The sequence below is a fragment of the Pelophylax lessonae genome (genome assembly GCF_965119305.1).
Source record: "Pelophylax lessonae genome assembly, chromosome: 3".
In the NCBI taxonomy this organism is placed as follows: Eukaryota; Metazoa; Chordata; class Amphibia; order Anura; family Ranidae; genus Pelophylax; species Pelophylax lessonae.
This window is the reverse complement of record NC_138770.1, coordinates 212908765-212927892: the sequence shown is the minus strand read 5'-3', so window position 1 is coordinate 212927892 and position 19128 is coordinate 212908765. Positions and strand designations below refer to the sequence as shown.

The 19128-nt window shown below is 39.0% G+C and overlaps 1 protein-coding gene across 1 annotated transcript in view; it reads left to right on the top strand.

Annotated features, from left to right (window-relative positions):
• The window catches only part of CLSTN2 (calsyntenin 2), a 1274185-nt gene that overhangs the window by 933719 nt on the left and 321338 nt on the right, over window positions 1-19128 (top strand). The window contains exon 5 of the mRNA XM_082249414.1: window positions 5416-5565. Coding sequence (XP_082105540.1) covers window positions 5416-5565 — 150 coding nt within the window. The remainder of the gene's footprint in view (window positions 1-5415; window positions 5566-19128) is intronic.

Sequence of the window (19128 nt, the reverse complement as noted above, 5' to 3'; positions counted from 1 at the left end):
AAATCATTTTTCAAAGTAAGTTTATATTTTTAACACTGTTTTGATTGTGCTATAAGCAGATCAATGTCAATTACAGTCATTTTTTTAAATGTGCATATTGTTTTAATGGCTTCAGGAATCTGAAGTCAGCAGACCTCCACTAAAATAAATGCCTTTATTAAAAAAATGTTGGAAGAAAGTCAAGTCATGTGACTGGGCTTTCCTATTACACTTTTTCTGCTGAATTAAGTAGAGACAACTCTATAGGAGACTGTAGGCTTTGCACAGCAGCCTGCATTTTATATGCAATGGAGTAACCTAGCAGAGTATAGCAGAGAGCAAATAGTGAAATCTACTATTTGTTATAAATCAACTCTTACTGTAATTCAAATACTTGCCCGAACCATAATGTTTTTGTATTTTATTCAGACCATATAAAAAAAAAAAAACAAATATTCTAAATAATTTTATTCAGACCATATAAAAAAAAAAAAACAAATATTCTAAATTATAGAAAAAAAGCTTATTTTAATAACTTTCCTATAATTCTTACTTCCATCATAATGACAAGTTACTATGATATTCTCTAGTGGCTTGCTGTTTTCAGAACATATACTGTAGATGACTAAGGGTTTTTGGCAGCATTTGGAATTTACTCGAAACCTTGTAAAATCTGTCGAATAAGTAAAATAAAATGTAAAACTGCTGCACAACTGATTCTCTTTTACCTCTTACCTCTGGAATAAAACAACTTGTACTTTGCTTTCCTCTGTGCTACTTTAGTGTCTTAGAGATATGATATATAGTGCAATTCTATTTATAGAAATCAAAAAGGAATTTAGAAGCGGGTTGTGTTCAATACTGTGTTTCTGCTAAAGGCTCAAAACCATGTGGTGAGCTTTTTATCCAACGCACAAAATCAAAAGGGAGCCACAGCTAAATAGCTGCTCACTTAGCCTTTTCATTATGAAATCTTGTGTTTTGTCTCCAATTCTCTTTTAAAAAATATTCTTAATTACCATGTGCTTCCGAGTAGCACTATAATTATAATGAGGTTCTGAATTTTCCGCAAGGAAAACATTGTGTATTTGCCAGAGTCTTTGAGATAAGGATGGAAACATCTGTGCACTCCTGAGCATATCACTATGGGGAAAGAATTAAAAGCCGATATATGTACCTGCTTCATAGTGTTACAAGGCATGAAATATTTTGAAGCATCCCACAATCAATGTAAATACAAATCTCAGTTTTGTCTACTATTTGTCTTTTGATTTAGTATCATTCAAAAAGCAATCATTTTAAAAGGGTAGTAAAACAAAAAAAGTTGTCAATAGGCACCTCTACCAAACATTATACGGTTTTTATAAAGGGTTGAAAAGTTAAAGTAATCCAAATTATTTTTCAAGCAAGCAGCTTAGGACCCTCTGCTTTCCCCTCCCACCAGCGATTCAACAGCCTTCCAGCCTACTTACCTCTAATGTAAACACTTGCAGGTAATCTGGAAGAGGGTAGCAGGGTGAGCTGAGATGAAGGAAGTATTTCAATTACTTCAATGCTTCTGTTGCAATTCTGTTATGAATTTTGATGATTAATTACTCCACAGTGTCTGCAACTATGGATGCCATATAGACCTTGTTTTATAGCTCATACTGTTTGTTAAGAATATGTACATACAAGAATGTCAATGTTAGACTATAGTTATATGGCACTTGAGAGATTTAAATTCACTGCCTGTCTTAGAAACAGGAACAAGCGTTTATAGCCTCCTCCTTTCCAAAAGAGGAAAACTCCATCTTAGACAGTTGCCAGAGGAACATTCCATTGGATGATTTCTCTGGTAACAGTTGATGATACCTTTTTGGATTCCCCCCTCCTCTTGATTCTCATTGACAGTGCTAACCAAGACATATAGAAGGGTGAATCACTCCAGCAGGGACACGGGTAGCTGTGACGACCTGACATCCTGTATCACTTCACAACTGTATCTAAAACTAACAAAAGAGTTTTACCTTTACATACACTTAACACAATTTAAATAGACAGGGGGAAAAGGGGGTTAGATTTTGATTTTCTGTAGGCCAAACATTTTCTCTTTGGAAAAGCTTACCATTGCTATTTTTTCTCCAAGACCCTATCCCTGCCAGTTTTGCTAACAGCTTAGTCTGCATGTAAATGTGGAATATAAGAAAATACCAATAACGCAAGAGAAAAAAAATTTGCATATAAAATACAATAGTTTTATAATAGTGATCCTTTAACATGGGCATGTCTGAATGCCAACATATGTCAGCATTTGTTCAAGCATTGTAGGGCATTTTGTGTAAAACAAAAAGTCACCCAATATTGTCATTGTATTTTTTCCTGAAACTAGGATAATGAACTGACTCATCAGCACTTAGCTTGGAGGGTAATATGAGGGAGAATGTCTGTCAAAATTACTGACTTTGAAAAAAAAATGCATATAAAAAAACTCGGAAGTCCTTGTTTAAGTACTTGTTCTGGGTCAGTGACTCAAAGTATAAAAGTAAGAGGGTCATTACTAAACTCTGAAAACTAGCATCATCAGAATCATCAGAAGAAGGTAAGCAAGAGAAGCATTCATATTTTCCTATTGACAGATATACTTTAAAGGGTAAAAACAATTAAAAACAAACTTTAAAGCACACCTGTCTGTTTTGCCTTAACTATAGAATCCAGGGGTCCAGATGTCCTAAGCCTGTATTTATCCCTGAGTCAGCTGCCTGAGGCTGACAGCTTTATAAGTTCAGGAAAATATTGTATTTGATATATTGGTTGTACAGAGTTTAAGTTTAGTAACTATCCTGCCCTAGTCACAGGATTCTGAGAGTAGCTGCATGGAGCTCTTGCATGTAAATGCAGCAGGTGCTGCATGAAATCTGTATATGCAGTTTTCAAAAACTAAGGTCTGTTAAAGTGGGTAATTAGTGGATATGCTGGACCACTAATGTACAAAATAAATCAAAGCATTTCCAAATTTCTTGGCAATATGGCATGGCATAGCTGAGATAGAAAGAGAAATAGATAAACCCACAGTATGTGAAAATACAGGTGTCAGCACTTTTGGAACTCGTATCATAGTTCCATAAAACCAGTGACTCTCATATTCTCTATCTTTATATGTAATATGCGCTACAGTTTTGCTCTACAGTATATCGTAGAGTCATTACTCCTTCCCTTGATCACTTTTTTTTTAGCATAAATCCTATTTTTATGTTGCTTTTTATTTAAGAATCCTCTTGCATTGCATGTTAATATCCTGTTTCCTAACATCAATCAGTGTAAAAAGATTAGCTTTTATTTCAGTACTCAAGACATCCTTATTACCAGATGCATGATTGAGATCTTTGAATTTCCTTAATTTTAACGTTTGTGCTATACGAGTGGAAGTAGCAGACAGTTACAGATCAAACGTGTGCCAGAGATTGCTCTTTGTGATGTGTTACATTGTAGGCTATTAAGTCTGTGCAATTTATCTGAGTAGAACACTGTCTAGGTGGTGAATGAATCCATTATTATAACTAAAATTGGCTGCTGAGGTTCTTAGAGTTATAAGATGGTATTATAGAGTTAATCATTGCAATGTATAAAGCAATAGATATTGCAATTAATGATCACTTATCTTCAAAATGATGCTAAACATATATATCAAAGGAACTAACCTGGTAATCATTAGTAATATAATGGCAATTATGTTATTATATAAAAATAATCTCTTGAAATAGTTTATCCAATCAGTGTATAATGATATTGCAGTGGGGCTTTAATTTATATGAAAACCAAAAGTATAACATGTCAGGGGTATTTTACAGAAATTCCATCCAAAATAAAAAATGTAATTTATCAGTTTGCAGCCACTTTGGTTTGCATCTTGCTGTATATGCCCAGGGGACTCATGGTTTCTGGGATCAGCATTTGAGTTTCCAACTACATCCATCTGCTTTGGCCACCACGAACGGAACCTCAGAACTACTAAAGTCTTAATTTGTTTTACATTATGGCAAAGGTGGCAGAATCAGTGAGGACCCATATAAAAAGAAAGCAGTGGGTAGTTCAAATGTTTGTTTTGGATGAGAATATAATTTTAAAACTGAAAGACCAGGACTATACATAATAGGTAAATAAAGACCTCCTCTTTTAAAATGAAAAAACAACAGGGTTTAATATTAAATACCTGAATTTGACTTGGTATTATCCTCTATGAGTTTATGAGTTTCTGGATAGCAGAGCTATAATAGTAAGAAGCAAAGCAAGCAGCCAATGAGCTGTTCTTTGAAAGATATGTGTATGTGTCACTTGCACAATTGCTCAATGATAAATGTTCTATAGAAAAAATAATACATTTCCAAATGCACAATTCATACTCTATGATACAAATAATTCCTGGTGAAATAGTGAATACAGTTATAAAGTGCAATTGTGCTCTAAAAATAAATCTCATTATCTGCATGTATATGTAACTTCCATAAATGAAACAACTGCAAAGTCCATAAATCCAAAAACAAGGTTGCTCCCAGTGTAGGCTGCAGTTAGTTTAGCATCCAAAAGGGCTTCCGATAAAGTGCTCCATTTGCATGCAGCCCTCCACTCCAGAAGACTACAACATGGATGATCCCCCACCAGGATGCTCACTCACCAGCAGGTATGGACCCCCTGTACTTATATCAATGTGGGTCTACTAGGCTTGAGTATACTGATGGTCCTCTGGTAATCTCCCTCAGTGTGTCCAATTCAAAGAGAAAATGGAATGACAGGAATCAACATAGCAGGATAACAGTTATTAAAATCACGTAAGTATAAGATGCAGATGTCTACTCACAAAGTGCCATGTCCTGGCACTAGGAATGATCTGCCAAAAACATCAGTATAACAGCCGCTGCTCCATGATCCTCTGGAGCCAGCATGCATTCCACTAGAAGGAAGTACTGGGTACATGACTGGAAAGCGCCCGCTACGTGTTTCGTCATCCAGACGTCTTCAGTAACTGTTATGTGGTGATCGTTTGCTAACAAGGAGCATGTGGATAATAGGAGAGAGCATAATGACAGAGAAATTAGCCCCCTTATCTGCTCCTTTCACTGACCAGTCAAAGCTTCAAGAGAAACAAGACGTGTAAGAATAACTTATCTGCAGCAGATTAAAAATTAGGTCTTCTACCCTGTCAGGCAGGGCTGTGCTGTGTGGCAGAGCTTTGTAAATATCAGCACTGGATGGACAGAAAAATCCTTTGGCAGGTTAAACAGTTCTCTTATAAACATGTTTTCTGTGTGTTTAGCTGTTTGCCAGGACTTCATATATTAAAACTATGTACAGCATTGCTGGTTTGTGAAGTAAAGGTAGCTCTGGAAAGAAGTAAATTTTGTTGAGACAAGTTCTTTCTTCCTAATCATGGTGCATATGATCTTTTTTATCTTCAAGGCAACATCAGGAACACAGAGAAGCTGAGCTATGATAAGCAACATCAGTATGAGATTAAAGTCACGGCATATGACTGCGGCCAGAAGCATGCAGCGGAAGAGGTCATTGTGAAAGTGGATGTAAAGCCTGTGTGCAAGCCTGGATGGCAAGGTAAGGCGCCTTTCTGGTCCTTTGTCTCAAGCTGTGTACAGACATTTCCGTTCTGCAGAGGCATTCAGCGCTGTTTTCCTGAGCCTGAATATCCACTTGTGATTGCTCTTTTCTGAAGCCCCAGGCTCCACTGTTCTCAAAGGCAGATAAGTGCTGATGTTGGTCTATGACCTTAGAGCTTGTTTTGGCTCATGCTGCTCTCTCTCAGTGGGAAATCCCTCTTGTAATGTTGTTGTGCTTCTAACACAAGAAGTAACTCATCTTGATGATGTAAAGGAAACATCAGGATTTGAAGCACTGTTCCCAGTAAAAATAAAACAGTGTAAAAGTTAATTCTAGCAGAGAATGTTTCTCTTCAATTGAATTTTTATCAAGAGCATGCAGAACAGGGTGTTAATACATAATCTGCATTCTGGTCTCCATGTATAAGGTTTGCAGGTACAGCATATTTATAGGCTAGAGGCAATAACAACATGTCGAGACACACAGAGCAAAAGAATACAATTATATTCAACAATCATTCAGTATATTTTACAACTTTCTGGGATAGGAAAGTGGGACAACTATGAAAAAAAAGTATGTAGGCAAAGGGCACACCCAAGTTACACCCCATTACATGGAGAATTAATGCAAAAAAATATGGTTGGTTAAACCCACATGTATTCTTGGCCACTAATATCCCTTTATACTGCTTTTGAAGTTTACAAATGGAACAGTTTACAAAAAGTTTTGACAGATAAATATTTATACAAGTATCTAGTATATATCAGACCAAAAAAAGGGGGAAATGAGAAAGAGGGACTTTGTTCTAAAAGAAGTTGGGAGCTATGATATAAGACCAGACAGTCAAGGGAAATGGTGGTCCAAAAATATACTTTATGTTTTTCAGCTAAATGATAGGGAGGAAAAAGAGGGAAGGGGGTTATAAGGGTATGAGCGCATGTGAGTAGGGAGTGGGAAATGAAAGCAAAATGTAGGGGGTAGGGTAAAAGATAGGGGAAGGGAAGTGAACAGAGTGGGGAGAAGATGGAGTGCCATCCCGCTGTGGCATCCCTTCAGTTGGGATGTTTGGTAAGGTTGAGTGGTTGAGTAATTTTTTAAGGTTTTATTGACTCTCTAGAGTCAGAGGGCCACAATTTGTGTAGTAGTGAATGTTTTATATAAACAACAAAAAAAGTGTGCTTTTGTAATATATTATGTCAAATGAGTAATCATGACATATCTAGAACTATACTTAGAAGCATATTTATATAGTATTGAATGTAATATTCATTAAATATTTTTTGCGGGTGAATCAAGTACTGTCATTAAAAACACATTGACTATGAATTTTCACATCCGGTGAATGTATGGTTGATGTCACATTCACTGCTTTATAAAAAGACCTCTTAAAATATAACCCCAGTAAAACTTTTTTTATGTAGATAAAGTGGGTAAAAATTATAACTTCAGTTGGATTTGTATTACTGTCTATTTGTCCCTGTGACCATATAGTATGTTTTACAGCAGGACCACAAATGGGTATAAAAACTGGCCAGTGGCTGTAACCCTTCTTCACCCTGTTGAAGAAAAAGGGATTTATTACTGTGTTCCCTTTGGAGCAACCCTGGCCAGATTCTGTCTTGGTGACTTAAGAGTAAGCGGGAGGAAAGCTTTCCAATGGAAAAAGTGACAACAACAAAACGTGAGAGACATATAAAAGTTGTAATTTTTAAGCTAGTTGCCTGACTGTTACATTGGATTCAACATTTTCCTAAGTGTATCTAAACTCAAAAATAAAAATATAATATATATCAGCTTACCAATCCTTAGATGTGGTGGCTGCATTAGATTTATTTTTTAGGCCTTTTTCCTTTTGTTTTTACCCGGTGATCCTACGAATAACATACTTTCTGTCTCTCTGTAACTGCGCTCACTCCCCCGCTATATCCATTAAGGCAGCCATGGTTGTCAACCGAGCTGCCCTCCTACTTAGGACAACAGACCTGTCTTCTTCACTTTATTTACCCTACACCAGGAGTAAGGGAACGAGTAGTTTACAGAAAATGATTTAGAAGGGCTCTTTCACATGGGCTTTCCGATCAGGTCTGCCTGTCAGTTTTTCCGGCGGACCTGATTGGATGCTCAATTCATCCCTATGGGGCAGCAGATGTCAGCGGTGACATGTCTGCTGACACCAGCTGCTATGTGATCTGATCCTGACCTATGAAATCCAGATGGATGGAAACTCTATTTTCCATCTGTCTGGAGGATCGGATCAGATAGGATCAGATGAAAACGAACAGGCGGTCCATTTTCATCCGATCTCCCATAGAGGAGAGTGGGGATCTGACAGGTCTGTCTCTGCAAAGTAAGCAGAGACCAACCTGTCATCTGCCTGCTCAGCAGGGATCAGTGGATCGATCCCCGCTGAGCAAAACAGAGTCCGCCAGTTGGAAAGCCCGTGTGAAAGGACCCTAAGGTTGTGTATTCCGGTTAATTCACAAGAAGTGAAAAGGACACTTCTTTTCTGGCTAGATACTGTACTTGTTGAAAATGTATGTAAGTAGGTGCTTGTAAAGTAAAGTATTATTATGTTATAGTAAGTGTTTTGTTTCTCAGTTAATATGTGTTGGTTAAATTCTTATATTGCAATGCGGGTCAATTGCACTGTTTACTTATGTTGCCCTGCAGAGCTAGTAAGTTCTGAGAAGAAAGGGTTAACTGCTGGCAAGCTTTTCCCAGGCTTTTTGGGAAGTACTGCCCTAGGGTTTGGTACTTCTGGATGCACAGAAAGGGAATAGGAGCCGGGCTAGCAGTGCTATTTCTTCTGAAACCACCCCTTGTAGGAACTCAGTTGGGGATCCAGGTATATGGACATGTGTCACTGCCAATGGACTAATTGGGTAAACTGGGTATGACTACCTCATGGGGCACCAGGAAACACCTATTGGACACAAAGAAACATTGTGTAGTAGGAAGGGTGTGTATGGAGAATTCTCTGTACATCTGTTATATTTAAGCAACCTTTAGTAAAAAAAAAAAAATTGTTGTTACATAATTTTGCCTGATCAAAAGTCAATTGAGGACAGCCCCAAAGGTATGCATGCATGTTTAGCATATCACAGAACATGGTTCCCACCAGAGGACAAGACAGGATGTCTAATGTGCAGTGAAACTATTCAGAGGAGGCTATATTGCCATTGCCACTGACTACAATACTAGTGCCAAGTGCACAATCAGGCAGCTGGTCAGGAAGCTATATGGCTTGGCATAGGTGATGGAAGGCCCTGGTAGTGAAAGAGCTTGTACACTTAGACTCCTTCCCTAGTGACTGGAATCTCAATATTTGGTCCAACTCACAGCCCAGGGCATCCTAGGGACCCAGGCTAAAAGTCACAGAAGATGGAGAGCGGCCTTGGGGGAAGATTAAACATGGGCTTAACAAAGTTGAGCTTCCTAGGATTTAAGTGAAATATATGAATTAATGTCACTGTGATGAGGTGACAGATTACTGGGCTGGTGCAGCCCGATATAAGCTCTGCAGGACCGGCTCAGAAATATTGCACAAAAGAGAGAGAAGTGTTATAAAGTATAATAGGAACTGTTGTCTATAGTGCACAATTTAAAGAGTTACACAATTTGGTCCATGCATTACAAAGAGTTGGTTATGCCTATGTTGAGAAGTGTTGCTTTTAAGATGGAGTGCTGTCTTGACCACCACACTTATATTAAGCAACAACCCCAGCCCATCTTTGGAATCACTAGCAAGCAATTTCTCTCCACCTCAGTATCTGCTCTGCCCACAACACAGGTTTAAAAATGAAAATGAATGCAGCCACAACATTGAACGACTGGTAGGCTACAATATATTAGCTTTTTGTTCTCGAGTTTATTTATCCTTTAAACCTGTATGTGAATGGATAAGTACCAGATCTAAGCAATACTAAGACACTGACCTGGAAAAAGTAACAAATCAAAAGTGTGTTGACATACTTACTCCAGATTAGTGAAGCCAAAGAACCAGCATGACAACCAGGCAACTTGCATTTTCAAGAGTAATATTATTTCCCATGAAACAGGTTTCATGTGAATTGTATCCAACACTTTTTATTAAATTCTCACAATTTTAGAGTGATTGTAAAGTCTTGTTTTTTTGTTATACTTACCTGCTCTGTGCAGTAGTTTTGCACAGAGCATCCCAAATCCCCCACATCTCTGGTCCTTTTGCAGCTCTCCTGGCCCCTCCCTCCTGTTGAGTGCCCCCACAGCAAGCAACTTTCTATGGGGGCACCCGAGCCTGGCCCCGCCCTCTCTCTCTCTCCTCATTGGCTCACTGAATTTGATTGACAGCAGCAGAGGCCAATGGTGCCGCACTGTGTCTCAGCCAATGAGAAGGCAGAGTCTCCGGCAGCTGAGAAGCTGCTGCAACATCACTGGAATGAAATGGGCTCAGGTAAGTCTTAGGGGGGCTAGGGGGGCTAAGGGGGCTGCTGCCCACAGAAGGCTTTGTATCTTAATTCATAGAATGCATTAAAAAAAAAAAAAAACCTTCTGACTTTACAACCACTTTAAGTAGAAATGGGTTAAAACCCCTGTCTGCTGTATGTGTCCTATTGGGGATATTCTTATTCACTCCCTGTTCCAGAATCAAAACTGAACGTGAGATGAAATCTCTCATCAGAACAAGCGTCCCCTGTGCAAGAGATCACCTACCTCCTCTTCCAGTGAAAACTGTAAAATTTTGGACTGTATTCAGAAAGGCAGAGTAGTTTAAGAGTGTGTTATTACCACATTCAGCCATCCATGGAACTAGAACTAACTGTAGATAGGACAGAAATAATTATTTATCTAACAACTGTAAATAGTGCCATCTACAGGCCAGAGGTATGAACACCACACTTGTCATCATTTGTCATAGACAGCAGGAGAATTAGAGGATGAGTCTGCCCATGGGGGGGACACAAGCAGCAATAAACACCTGACAAGGGTTATAGCTGTTCCACTAAATTATATTCTTGATCTCCAAAAGTCATTAAGCAGCCACTAATTAATAGCTCTGTAATTATTTTTTTCATAAATCATTTCTTACTGTATGTTTTCTTCCTCTTTGTAATTTCCTAGCTTCTAAACCTCTACTTTTCCCCCCTTGCATCTGTTTGGAACAAATGTTATTTGCTGTTGTGCACTGCTCTATGCATAATACACATTCAATAATCCATAGACCCTAGTCCAGTGATAACGAACCTTGGCACTAGGGATCGACCGATTATCGGCAAAGCCGATATATCGAGGGCCGATATGCACTTTTCACAATATATCGGAATCAGCCTTGGAGGTTACCGATATTGCCGATATTTCGGGAAAGTGCATGTACCGGAGTGATGCCTGCAGCTAGAGGCATCCCCCCGGTACCAGCGTCCATAGCGGATGGCCGGCTGTCTTGTAATGACAACCGAAGCGGCTGAGAAGTTTCCATCAATGCCCTGGGACAAGGCTGCAGCTGCTGGGAAATACTCGACCTTAAGGCCTCCACACTTAGAGCTTAATGTACACCATGTACACTTGCACTGCAATTCTACTCTAGTGAACTCTCGGTTCTCCATGTCGGGGTACACCTTCACTGTAATTGTGAAGCTGAGCTGAGCTTATGTCCACATCCACCTGTCCAGTGTTTGCCACTATATCTCCCCTGTAGTGGAATGGGGCCCCACCATGCGCGGGCTCTATGTGTGACTTGGAACTTCCCTACCTCTGTACAAGATGGGGACCTTGGTGGTGCTGATCCACTCTTGTTGCTATGGGGGACAGACCGCTACAGAAGAAGTACCAACAATATCTTCCTCTCTGCATCAGGTACACTCTACCAACAAGCTGCTTTAACTGACTGTAAACTTCCATTGCCCATGGCAACCATATGTATTACTGCAGAATGATGCCTCTTTAAGTACTGTTTTCATACCTCAATGTGCCTAGTGAACCAAATCTGTAGTCTATGTGTGCCGGTTACTTACATTACACTCCTTTAATACCCTCAGACCAGGCAGAAGGCAATGTTTCAAAGCTTTATGTAAACATGACAAAGTCCACATGCACAAGAAACAGGTCTTTTCCCTATGTTCCTAATCCCTAACTCAGGCTGTAGGCTGACCCAGCATACCTGCAAAGGTAGAGTCCATACTGGTGTCTTCAAGAGGACTGAAAGTCCCAGCAACCCCCCTTCACGTGGAAGCTCCAGGACAAAGGATTGTAGCAGCTTTTCTGGAATCAAGACAGAAACACTCTCCTACTCATTGCTGGCTTTGTGTGTCCTTCCTTTCCAAATGTGTGTCAAGTCTGTGTGTTGTGGGGCTACAGGCCTCAGCAGCCCCAGGTATGTTGGCAGACTCCTCAGGTAGGCAGTCTCTAGTAAGGATGGATAGAAGAGAACATAGCTAAAGTAAGAACTAGCAGAGCCCCTCTGGTGGTGTGCTGGAGGATTGGTTACATGATAGCTGTTAGCCTGTCTTCTCCCATGTGGCTGGAACTCTCTCAGCACAGCTCCTGATTTATATGCACAGGCAAGAGCAGAACCCATCAGAAGCCCGCCAAATGAAAAGACCGGGAAATAAGTTAACTCTTTCCCTCCCTACTGGGCTGCAGCTATCTAGCACTTTCCAACCTGCTTACAATTACAATCAAAAGACTGTAGCCACACTCTAACAGGATGTCGGATCACAGCAGCAAAAAAAAAAGTAATTATAATTTGAAGATTTGGAATAGGCAGAGAGCAGTGCAAGATACATTTTAAAGTTAAGTATACACACTTGAATGGAATATATATATATGTTTAATGAGAATTAAGTGTCACTTTAGCAAGGCTATACTTAGGCTAAAGAATACATGGCAGATAAAGTGAATGATTGGTTGATGATCAGTTTTTATGTGCATTAATAATTGGACGATACCAATAAATGCATTAATGTTTTTTCTTTGTATTATTTTTCACTATTAGGTTTGTAATCCTAATATTTTGAGTAAGAGTAAAAGGAATAAAAAAGTATTTTGATGTAAGTTGTCCTTTAAAAATATTACCTTATGAACTAATAGTTCAAAAAGCTAAAACATGCAGTTGCAATGATACAAACTGCCTTTTTGGACTTAACAAGATCCCGTATTACTCACACAGCTATTCTCGCTATAGAGCATTTGTCAGTATTTACTGTGAATGTTGCTAAATAAAGTGACAGAGACCTATGGAATGACATTGGCATTACAAAGGACACCTTATCCTTCTTGTGCCTATGTCTGATGTCTGTATTTACAACAATGCTTCTTTGTAAGCGCTATTCCTATTCAATCCCTATCCCCTCTGTAAATTACATCCTCACAAGATAATATGTGCGTGGCGAATTTTCATTTTACGGCCAAAAGAATCAACTTAACTGGCTCATCAGTTTCAATTTGAGTTTTCCATATATCGGTGAGTCACGCAGGCTTAACAGGGGCCTGAGCCAAGATAACCAGCACCAGTACAAAAAACACATCATCTAGAAACAAGATGCTTAGGGAGACAGAATGAGATTTACAATACTGAAAATGTGTTATTTGTTAAAAAGGATTCTCAGAGCAACTTTAGTAGTGTCTATGACAGTGCTGGAAAAGCTTGTTTCTGCTCTGTTTTTAGAAGGGGTATTTGATGATGTCCACATCCACACTGCCCTGACAGGCATCTCCCACTTAAGAACCCCACTAACATTTTCCTCTGACCTGAAATCTCCTCATAATATCTACCCATTCTTAAGCAATTATTTTCTTCCCGTTAATCCAATGCATGGGCCTTATGGCTCGTAATAAAAATTAGTAAACATTAAAGGGGTTGTGATTTTATCTGACAATGAGAACCATTATAAGGCCTAAATAGAATAAGGTGAATACAGGAGCCATGACAAAAAACAGACTGTTGTCTAATTTATCCTTCAACACTGCATTTTAATGAATTAAGCTCTAGAATGGCAAACTAAGAATGAACAGATTGCATGTAATCTGATCCAAAATCAGCATATTGAGGGGTTCCTCCTTAAACCCAGAATGGCCCCCAAAGGATACATCCACTCAGAACATTGGCTCAGAGGGCATTATTGTGCAGTGCAACACACATCAATCAGTGGTGCAAAACACAGAAGGCCTCTTCTCTAAGCCCCTCTCCCTCCTTGCTAGCCACCCTACCATATAGGGTGACTATGTGCACACAAATATTTTTATAGCGCCATTGGCTAGACATGGAAAATACCACTGATCATGCTTGGAGCCTAACTGAACAAAGAGGAAGAGGTGACATCTCCAGGCACTCCTAGTTGTCCCACTGTTCAATCAGTTAAAGGCAGGCTCTGCACCATAAGTGAGGATGCACACATCCCGGAGCAATGAAGAGCAGAGAAGGACACTTCTTATGTTCCTCTCCCCAAACAAAATTGAGAATTTAATCTTTGCAGTGCATAGAAAGCCCCACTGCAAGAATCAATTATTTTATTACTCAGATTTAAAGAACTCTAGGAATCATTTTATCGTAATAACTTACTTTGGGCCAGTTTCTTTATCTGCCATACCTGTGGGGCTGCTGTGGATGCTGTGGATGCTGTAGTAGCCTTTTCTACATAAAGTAAGCACTGTTGGCTTCCAGGAACCTTCCTCTGTTGCTGGAAATATAGAGTGCTGGGCACTCCCATCCCTCCACCACTCAGGAACTGCCTTCTTTTTTGTCAATAAAAATGAGGTGGGCTCTAATTGGCTCAGGTGGAGATGCGGAGTGGCTATACAGTTAAGACAAATGGAGAAATCACTTTACCCAAGCAGGCCCACAGTAAGTTTTTAAAGTTAAATCATTCCTGGAGTTCTTTAAAGCTTGGATATTATTTGCATCCATATAATTGCAAATATATGATGTAGCAGTACTTACAGTGGACCCATCAAACTGTTTATAGTAAATAAAAACAAAAAAATTGCCCTGCACTTTTGTGGTCAACGTGTGGCAGACGCACCATTAAGCTGCAAGTGTCAGTACTCTTAAAAAAACATTTCTTCAGAAAATGAATTGTAATAAAACCATGCATGTTGATTATCCATCAAGCCATGTTAGAAGCTTTTGAAGCATTTTATTTGTGTCTCCCGCTGAGAATGAATCAATTTCCTTTTGCAGCAGGAAACAAAATCACACAAGAACTTGGCATGTGTGATCCAATCATATTAAATGCATCTTTAATTCCTCAATATGCAGCCACATATCCTTTCTTGGGATTTCAGTACTTTATTTGCAGGCCCTCTTTTTTCTGACTTATCTTTTTAATCAAGGACAAAACTGTCCATATAAACAGTAACAGTACGATTTTCTTGTAGTATTCATGTGTTTTTATTCAAATACTATATATTTCAGAGAAGCATTAGACCTGATTTTTGAAAATGACAGCATTTTATAGCAAAAAAAAAAAAAGTACAATAATTGTTTGCAGTTTTGTGATTAAAAGCACATTTCAAAGTATAATATACTATTCAGGAGAACTATCAGTAGCCTAGAACAGAAAAGTGAGGCACAGGTTAGGGTTCTACTGAAGGCCTACTTCCCAGCATTACCATATCAAATCCACTCAGATTTTTTCCAGGATTATTTACTCTCACTGGCGAAAACCAAACTCCAGCTGTTTGTTATGAACTTTATAAAAACTGTAAAAAAGGGCTATTTAAATAAAAACCTTAATGCTTAAAGAATAGAAAAAAATCCAACATGTTCACACTGCACCTCATTAGTTCTTTCCCTATGTAGCAGCTCCAAGATCAGTGATACTGAGTTCAAAACAAACTTTACTGTAAATAAGTGCTAGAAGGCCATATGGGTTTATAGAATCTTTAGTTTCAGCTTGGTATCCACATTGCATATTAACTATACAAGATATAAAAAATCATTTATTTGGGACTATACTGGTCTCTATCCAGTGATTATATACAGTATAACAAATGACATACATTTTAAAATTACAATTCTATAAGATTATAGTATACAGTATATTATGTTATGTAGCAACTCCCTTGGTAGGTGCTAGGTTAGTTAGGTAAGTAATAGTAATGGTTTTTGACTGTAGGCAGTGTGGCTGCATTTATTTGGTAGGCAAAAAGCGTATTCTGCTCACTGTATTCAGTGAAGCTGCAATCTGCTAGTTAGGTATGTTCAGTATGTTCAGCTGCTGCCAGTCTGGTCTATAGCTTCCTCTTGAGAAGTTTCTGGATAGTAGGTGTGAAGCTATGCAGATGGCAGCATGAATATGGATACAGCCCCAGCCTATCCCAGGCAGGCTGTGATGGAATGCTGGGTCACTGTATTTATTCAGTGAACACACTGAGCTCTGGGTCTTGTCCCAGAGTGGAGGAGCCTCGCCTGGGGTGGGCACACTGCCTGTTCATAGATCTGTGTGGTATCACTGGAGGGCATCGCTTGGAAGATTGGAAGGAGGCAGACATCTGTCCTCGGGCCTTGTGAGTATAGACATTACTGGATCTTGGGGATCTTATGCTCTATCTACCCCTCTGGTGTCTAGTGATAGTCAGCTGTGGGTCTAACAAAGGGGACACTGGCTGGTGGGCTGAAGAGCTCTGTCCAGATATTGTCCACTAGAAGGTACTGTGCTCAAGGATTAAGTTATGTTTATCATTAATCCACCTCTCAGGCCTATTCCCTATCCAGTAATCCTTTTCAGATTATCAATTCAGGTGATTATTCCCATATATATATATATATATATATATATATATATATATATATATATACAGTATCTCACAAAAGTGAGTACACCCCTCACATTTTTGTAAATATTTTTTTATATCTTTTCATGTGACAACACTGAAGAAATTACAATTTGCTACAATGTAAAGTAGTGAGTGTACAGCTTGTATAACAGTGTAAATTTACTGTCCCCTCAAAATAACTCTAAGCCACTGGCAACAAAAGTGAGTACACCCCTAAGTGAAAATGTCCAAAATTGGGCCCAATTAGCCATTTTCCCTAACCCGGTGTCATGTGACCTCTTAGTGTTACAAGGTCTAAGGTGTGAATGGGGAGCAGGTGTGTTAAATTTGGTGTTATCGCTCTCACTCTCTCAACTGGTCACTGGAAGTTCAACATGGCAGCTCATGGCAAAGAACTCTCTGAAGATCTGAAAAAAGAATTGTTGCTCTACATAAAGATGGCCTAGGCTATAAGAAGATTGCCAAGACCCTGAAACTGAGCTGCAACACGGTGGCCAAGACCATATAGAGGTTTAGCAGGACAAGTTCCACTCAGAACATGAAAAAAGAAAAAAAAAAAAATGGGTGCGCTATCTAAAACACAATAAATGTGACATATATGTAACGTAACCCATCTTGTGATTATCAATAAATTGTAACAAGGTCCAAACTAACCCTTATCACTTCTCAAAACACTTGTGTAAATAAATGTGAATGTTATGACACATACAAAAATTATACTAATGGGAATCACTGTGACAAAAAAAACAAAACACTTAAACTTCATGTAAAAAAGTCCCATAGAAGCAATGATAGCAAACCAAACAGTCTCTACATGGGAATCAACTGTGCAAGGTTTCAGTAGTGATCTCCTGCAAGTGGTTCATGCAACCCCAAGGTGCTCAGAAAAGGAGAAGGATGGCCGCTTACTAAAAACAGGCAATCACGCAGCCTTTAAAAGAGCTCCACAGAGAGGACTCAGCAGGGGTCACCTGACCGGACAAGCAAGGGGTCCCGATGTAATCCAGCAATCAACCAACCTATAGAACTGCTCCCCAGAGAGGACTAGGTGGATATAATGTGTTCATACATTCAGGAGATCCCAGCTCAGTGATAAAAAGAAGAGGACTGCTTGTCCGGTCAGGAGACCCCTGTCAAGCTGCTGGAGCCTGTGTAATGGGGAAAAGCTTCCAACCACAAATTACAGCCAGGCAACTAAATTTCCTACCAGGAAGGGTTTAGGCCTCATGCACACTGGACGTTATAAAACGCCAGTAGAGTTAGCTGTAGAAAGCTGTGGCTGTAGAATGAGTTTTGCAGTGTTTTTTGCAGTAGTGTTTTTCAGCATTTTTTAGCTGTAGCATTTTTTTTAGCTTTTTTTAGCATAACTATACTCCCTCAAAAGCGTATGACTCAAAAATGCTGATAAACGCTGAAAAGCTGTGTTTTTCAGCTTTTTTAAGCTTTTATCAGATTTAAAGCGTTTTTACAGCTGAAAAACTCCTCTTAAAACCCACTAGTTCTGGGGGGGGGGGGGGGGGGGTTCAGACAGAAAACACCCCTACCACAAAACTCTGATAACAGCCTATGCATGGATGCATGGACACATAGGATAACAAGCTGGAGAGTTTACTGGCTGCAGAAAACACATGAAGTCAAAAACAGCAGCTGTAATAATGTACAGTGTGCATGAGGCCTTATTGGCAGCTTGTGACAGATTTCTTTTTATATACAGTAGATAGAGCCAAGCTGCTGATTTCTACATTGTTTCACCACCGTGATTTTTCTTTATACATAACAGAGTATTAGAGAGGCAAATGATACAAAAGCTGTTAATTTACCACTTAAGATTACTTAAAAATGGTAGCATGAATTTATAAAGTAGATTTCTACATTACTCCATCTGTTCTTCACTGTTTAATATTATAAACAAATCAGTTCTCAGAGGAAAAAAATCTGTGAATAGAGGTGTTTTAAACCCAGGAATGGTAAGTGGTTATTACTGAGTACCTGGTACCATTCCCCCGCTGCTCTCTGCAGAGCATTGCATATTTGTGTTACATTTCTTTCGGCACCTAGCTTTATTTACTGTCTGATGCAGTCTTATATCAGATAAAGATTTGTTTTATTCAACTCAATATAACATAGGCTTATCTATTTGAATAAATTTAATGCATTTTTCATGTGACAGCAAAGACAGAAAGGTTTGTGCCTTTCTGCATTTTAAAGAAAAATTAAGAGAATTGCAAAAAAACACAGGCGCTGCCGTTGCTGATTTTGTCTGATATCCTGATCCTGACTTCACTATCTTATTGGACACTACCAGGTATGCAGAATTGTACCTTTGAAACAAGTCAGTGACTTTTGACATCTGATACCTTAAACTATTGTATCATATATAACTTAATAAATAAAATGGTACTTTAAAAAAAGAAAAAGCTAAACGAAAATTTATGTATATACATATATATATATGTAGCAATATTTCCAGACCTGGGGCCTGAGGTGGGTCTGCCATCAGTACCGGTAACACTTCCAACACATTTAAGTTGTGAACCCAGGTGTGAGAACTGAGACAATGACCATTCCGGCAACTTTGGTTGTTTTGTTTATTGTATATTGGGGATGGGAGAAGGGAATGAGTGAGATGCTCCTCTGGCTCTTCTAGGCTTAGCTGGGACTTTTTACAAAAATGCTCACTAGCGCTGTCTTGGCGCCAGCTGAATGCCGACCAGCACTTCCTGATGCTTGCAAATACTGCTTGGCTGAATTAGTGCTGGAACCTCGACTTTAACTAGTTTGTTAACTCAGAAGATCTTTCAGAAGAAT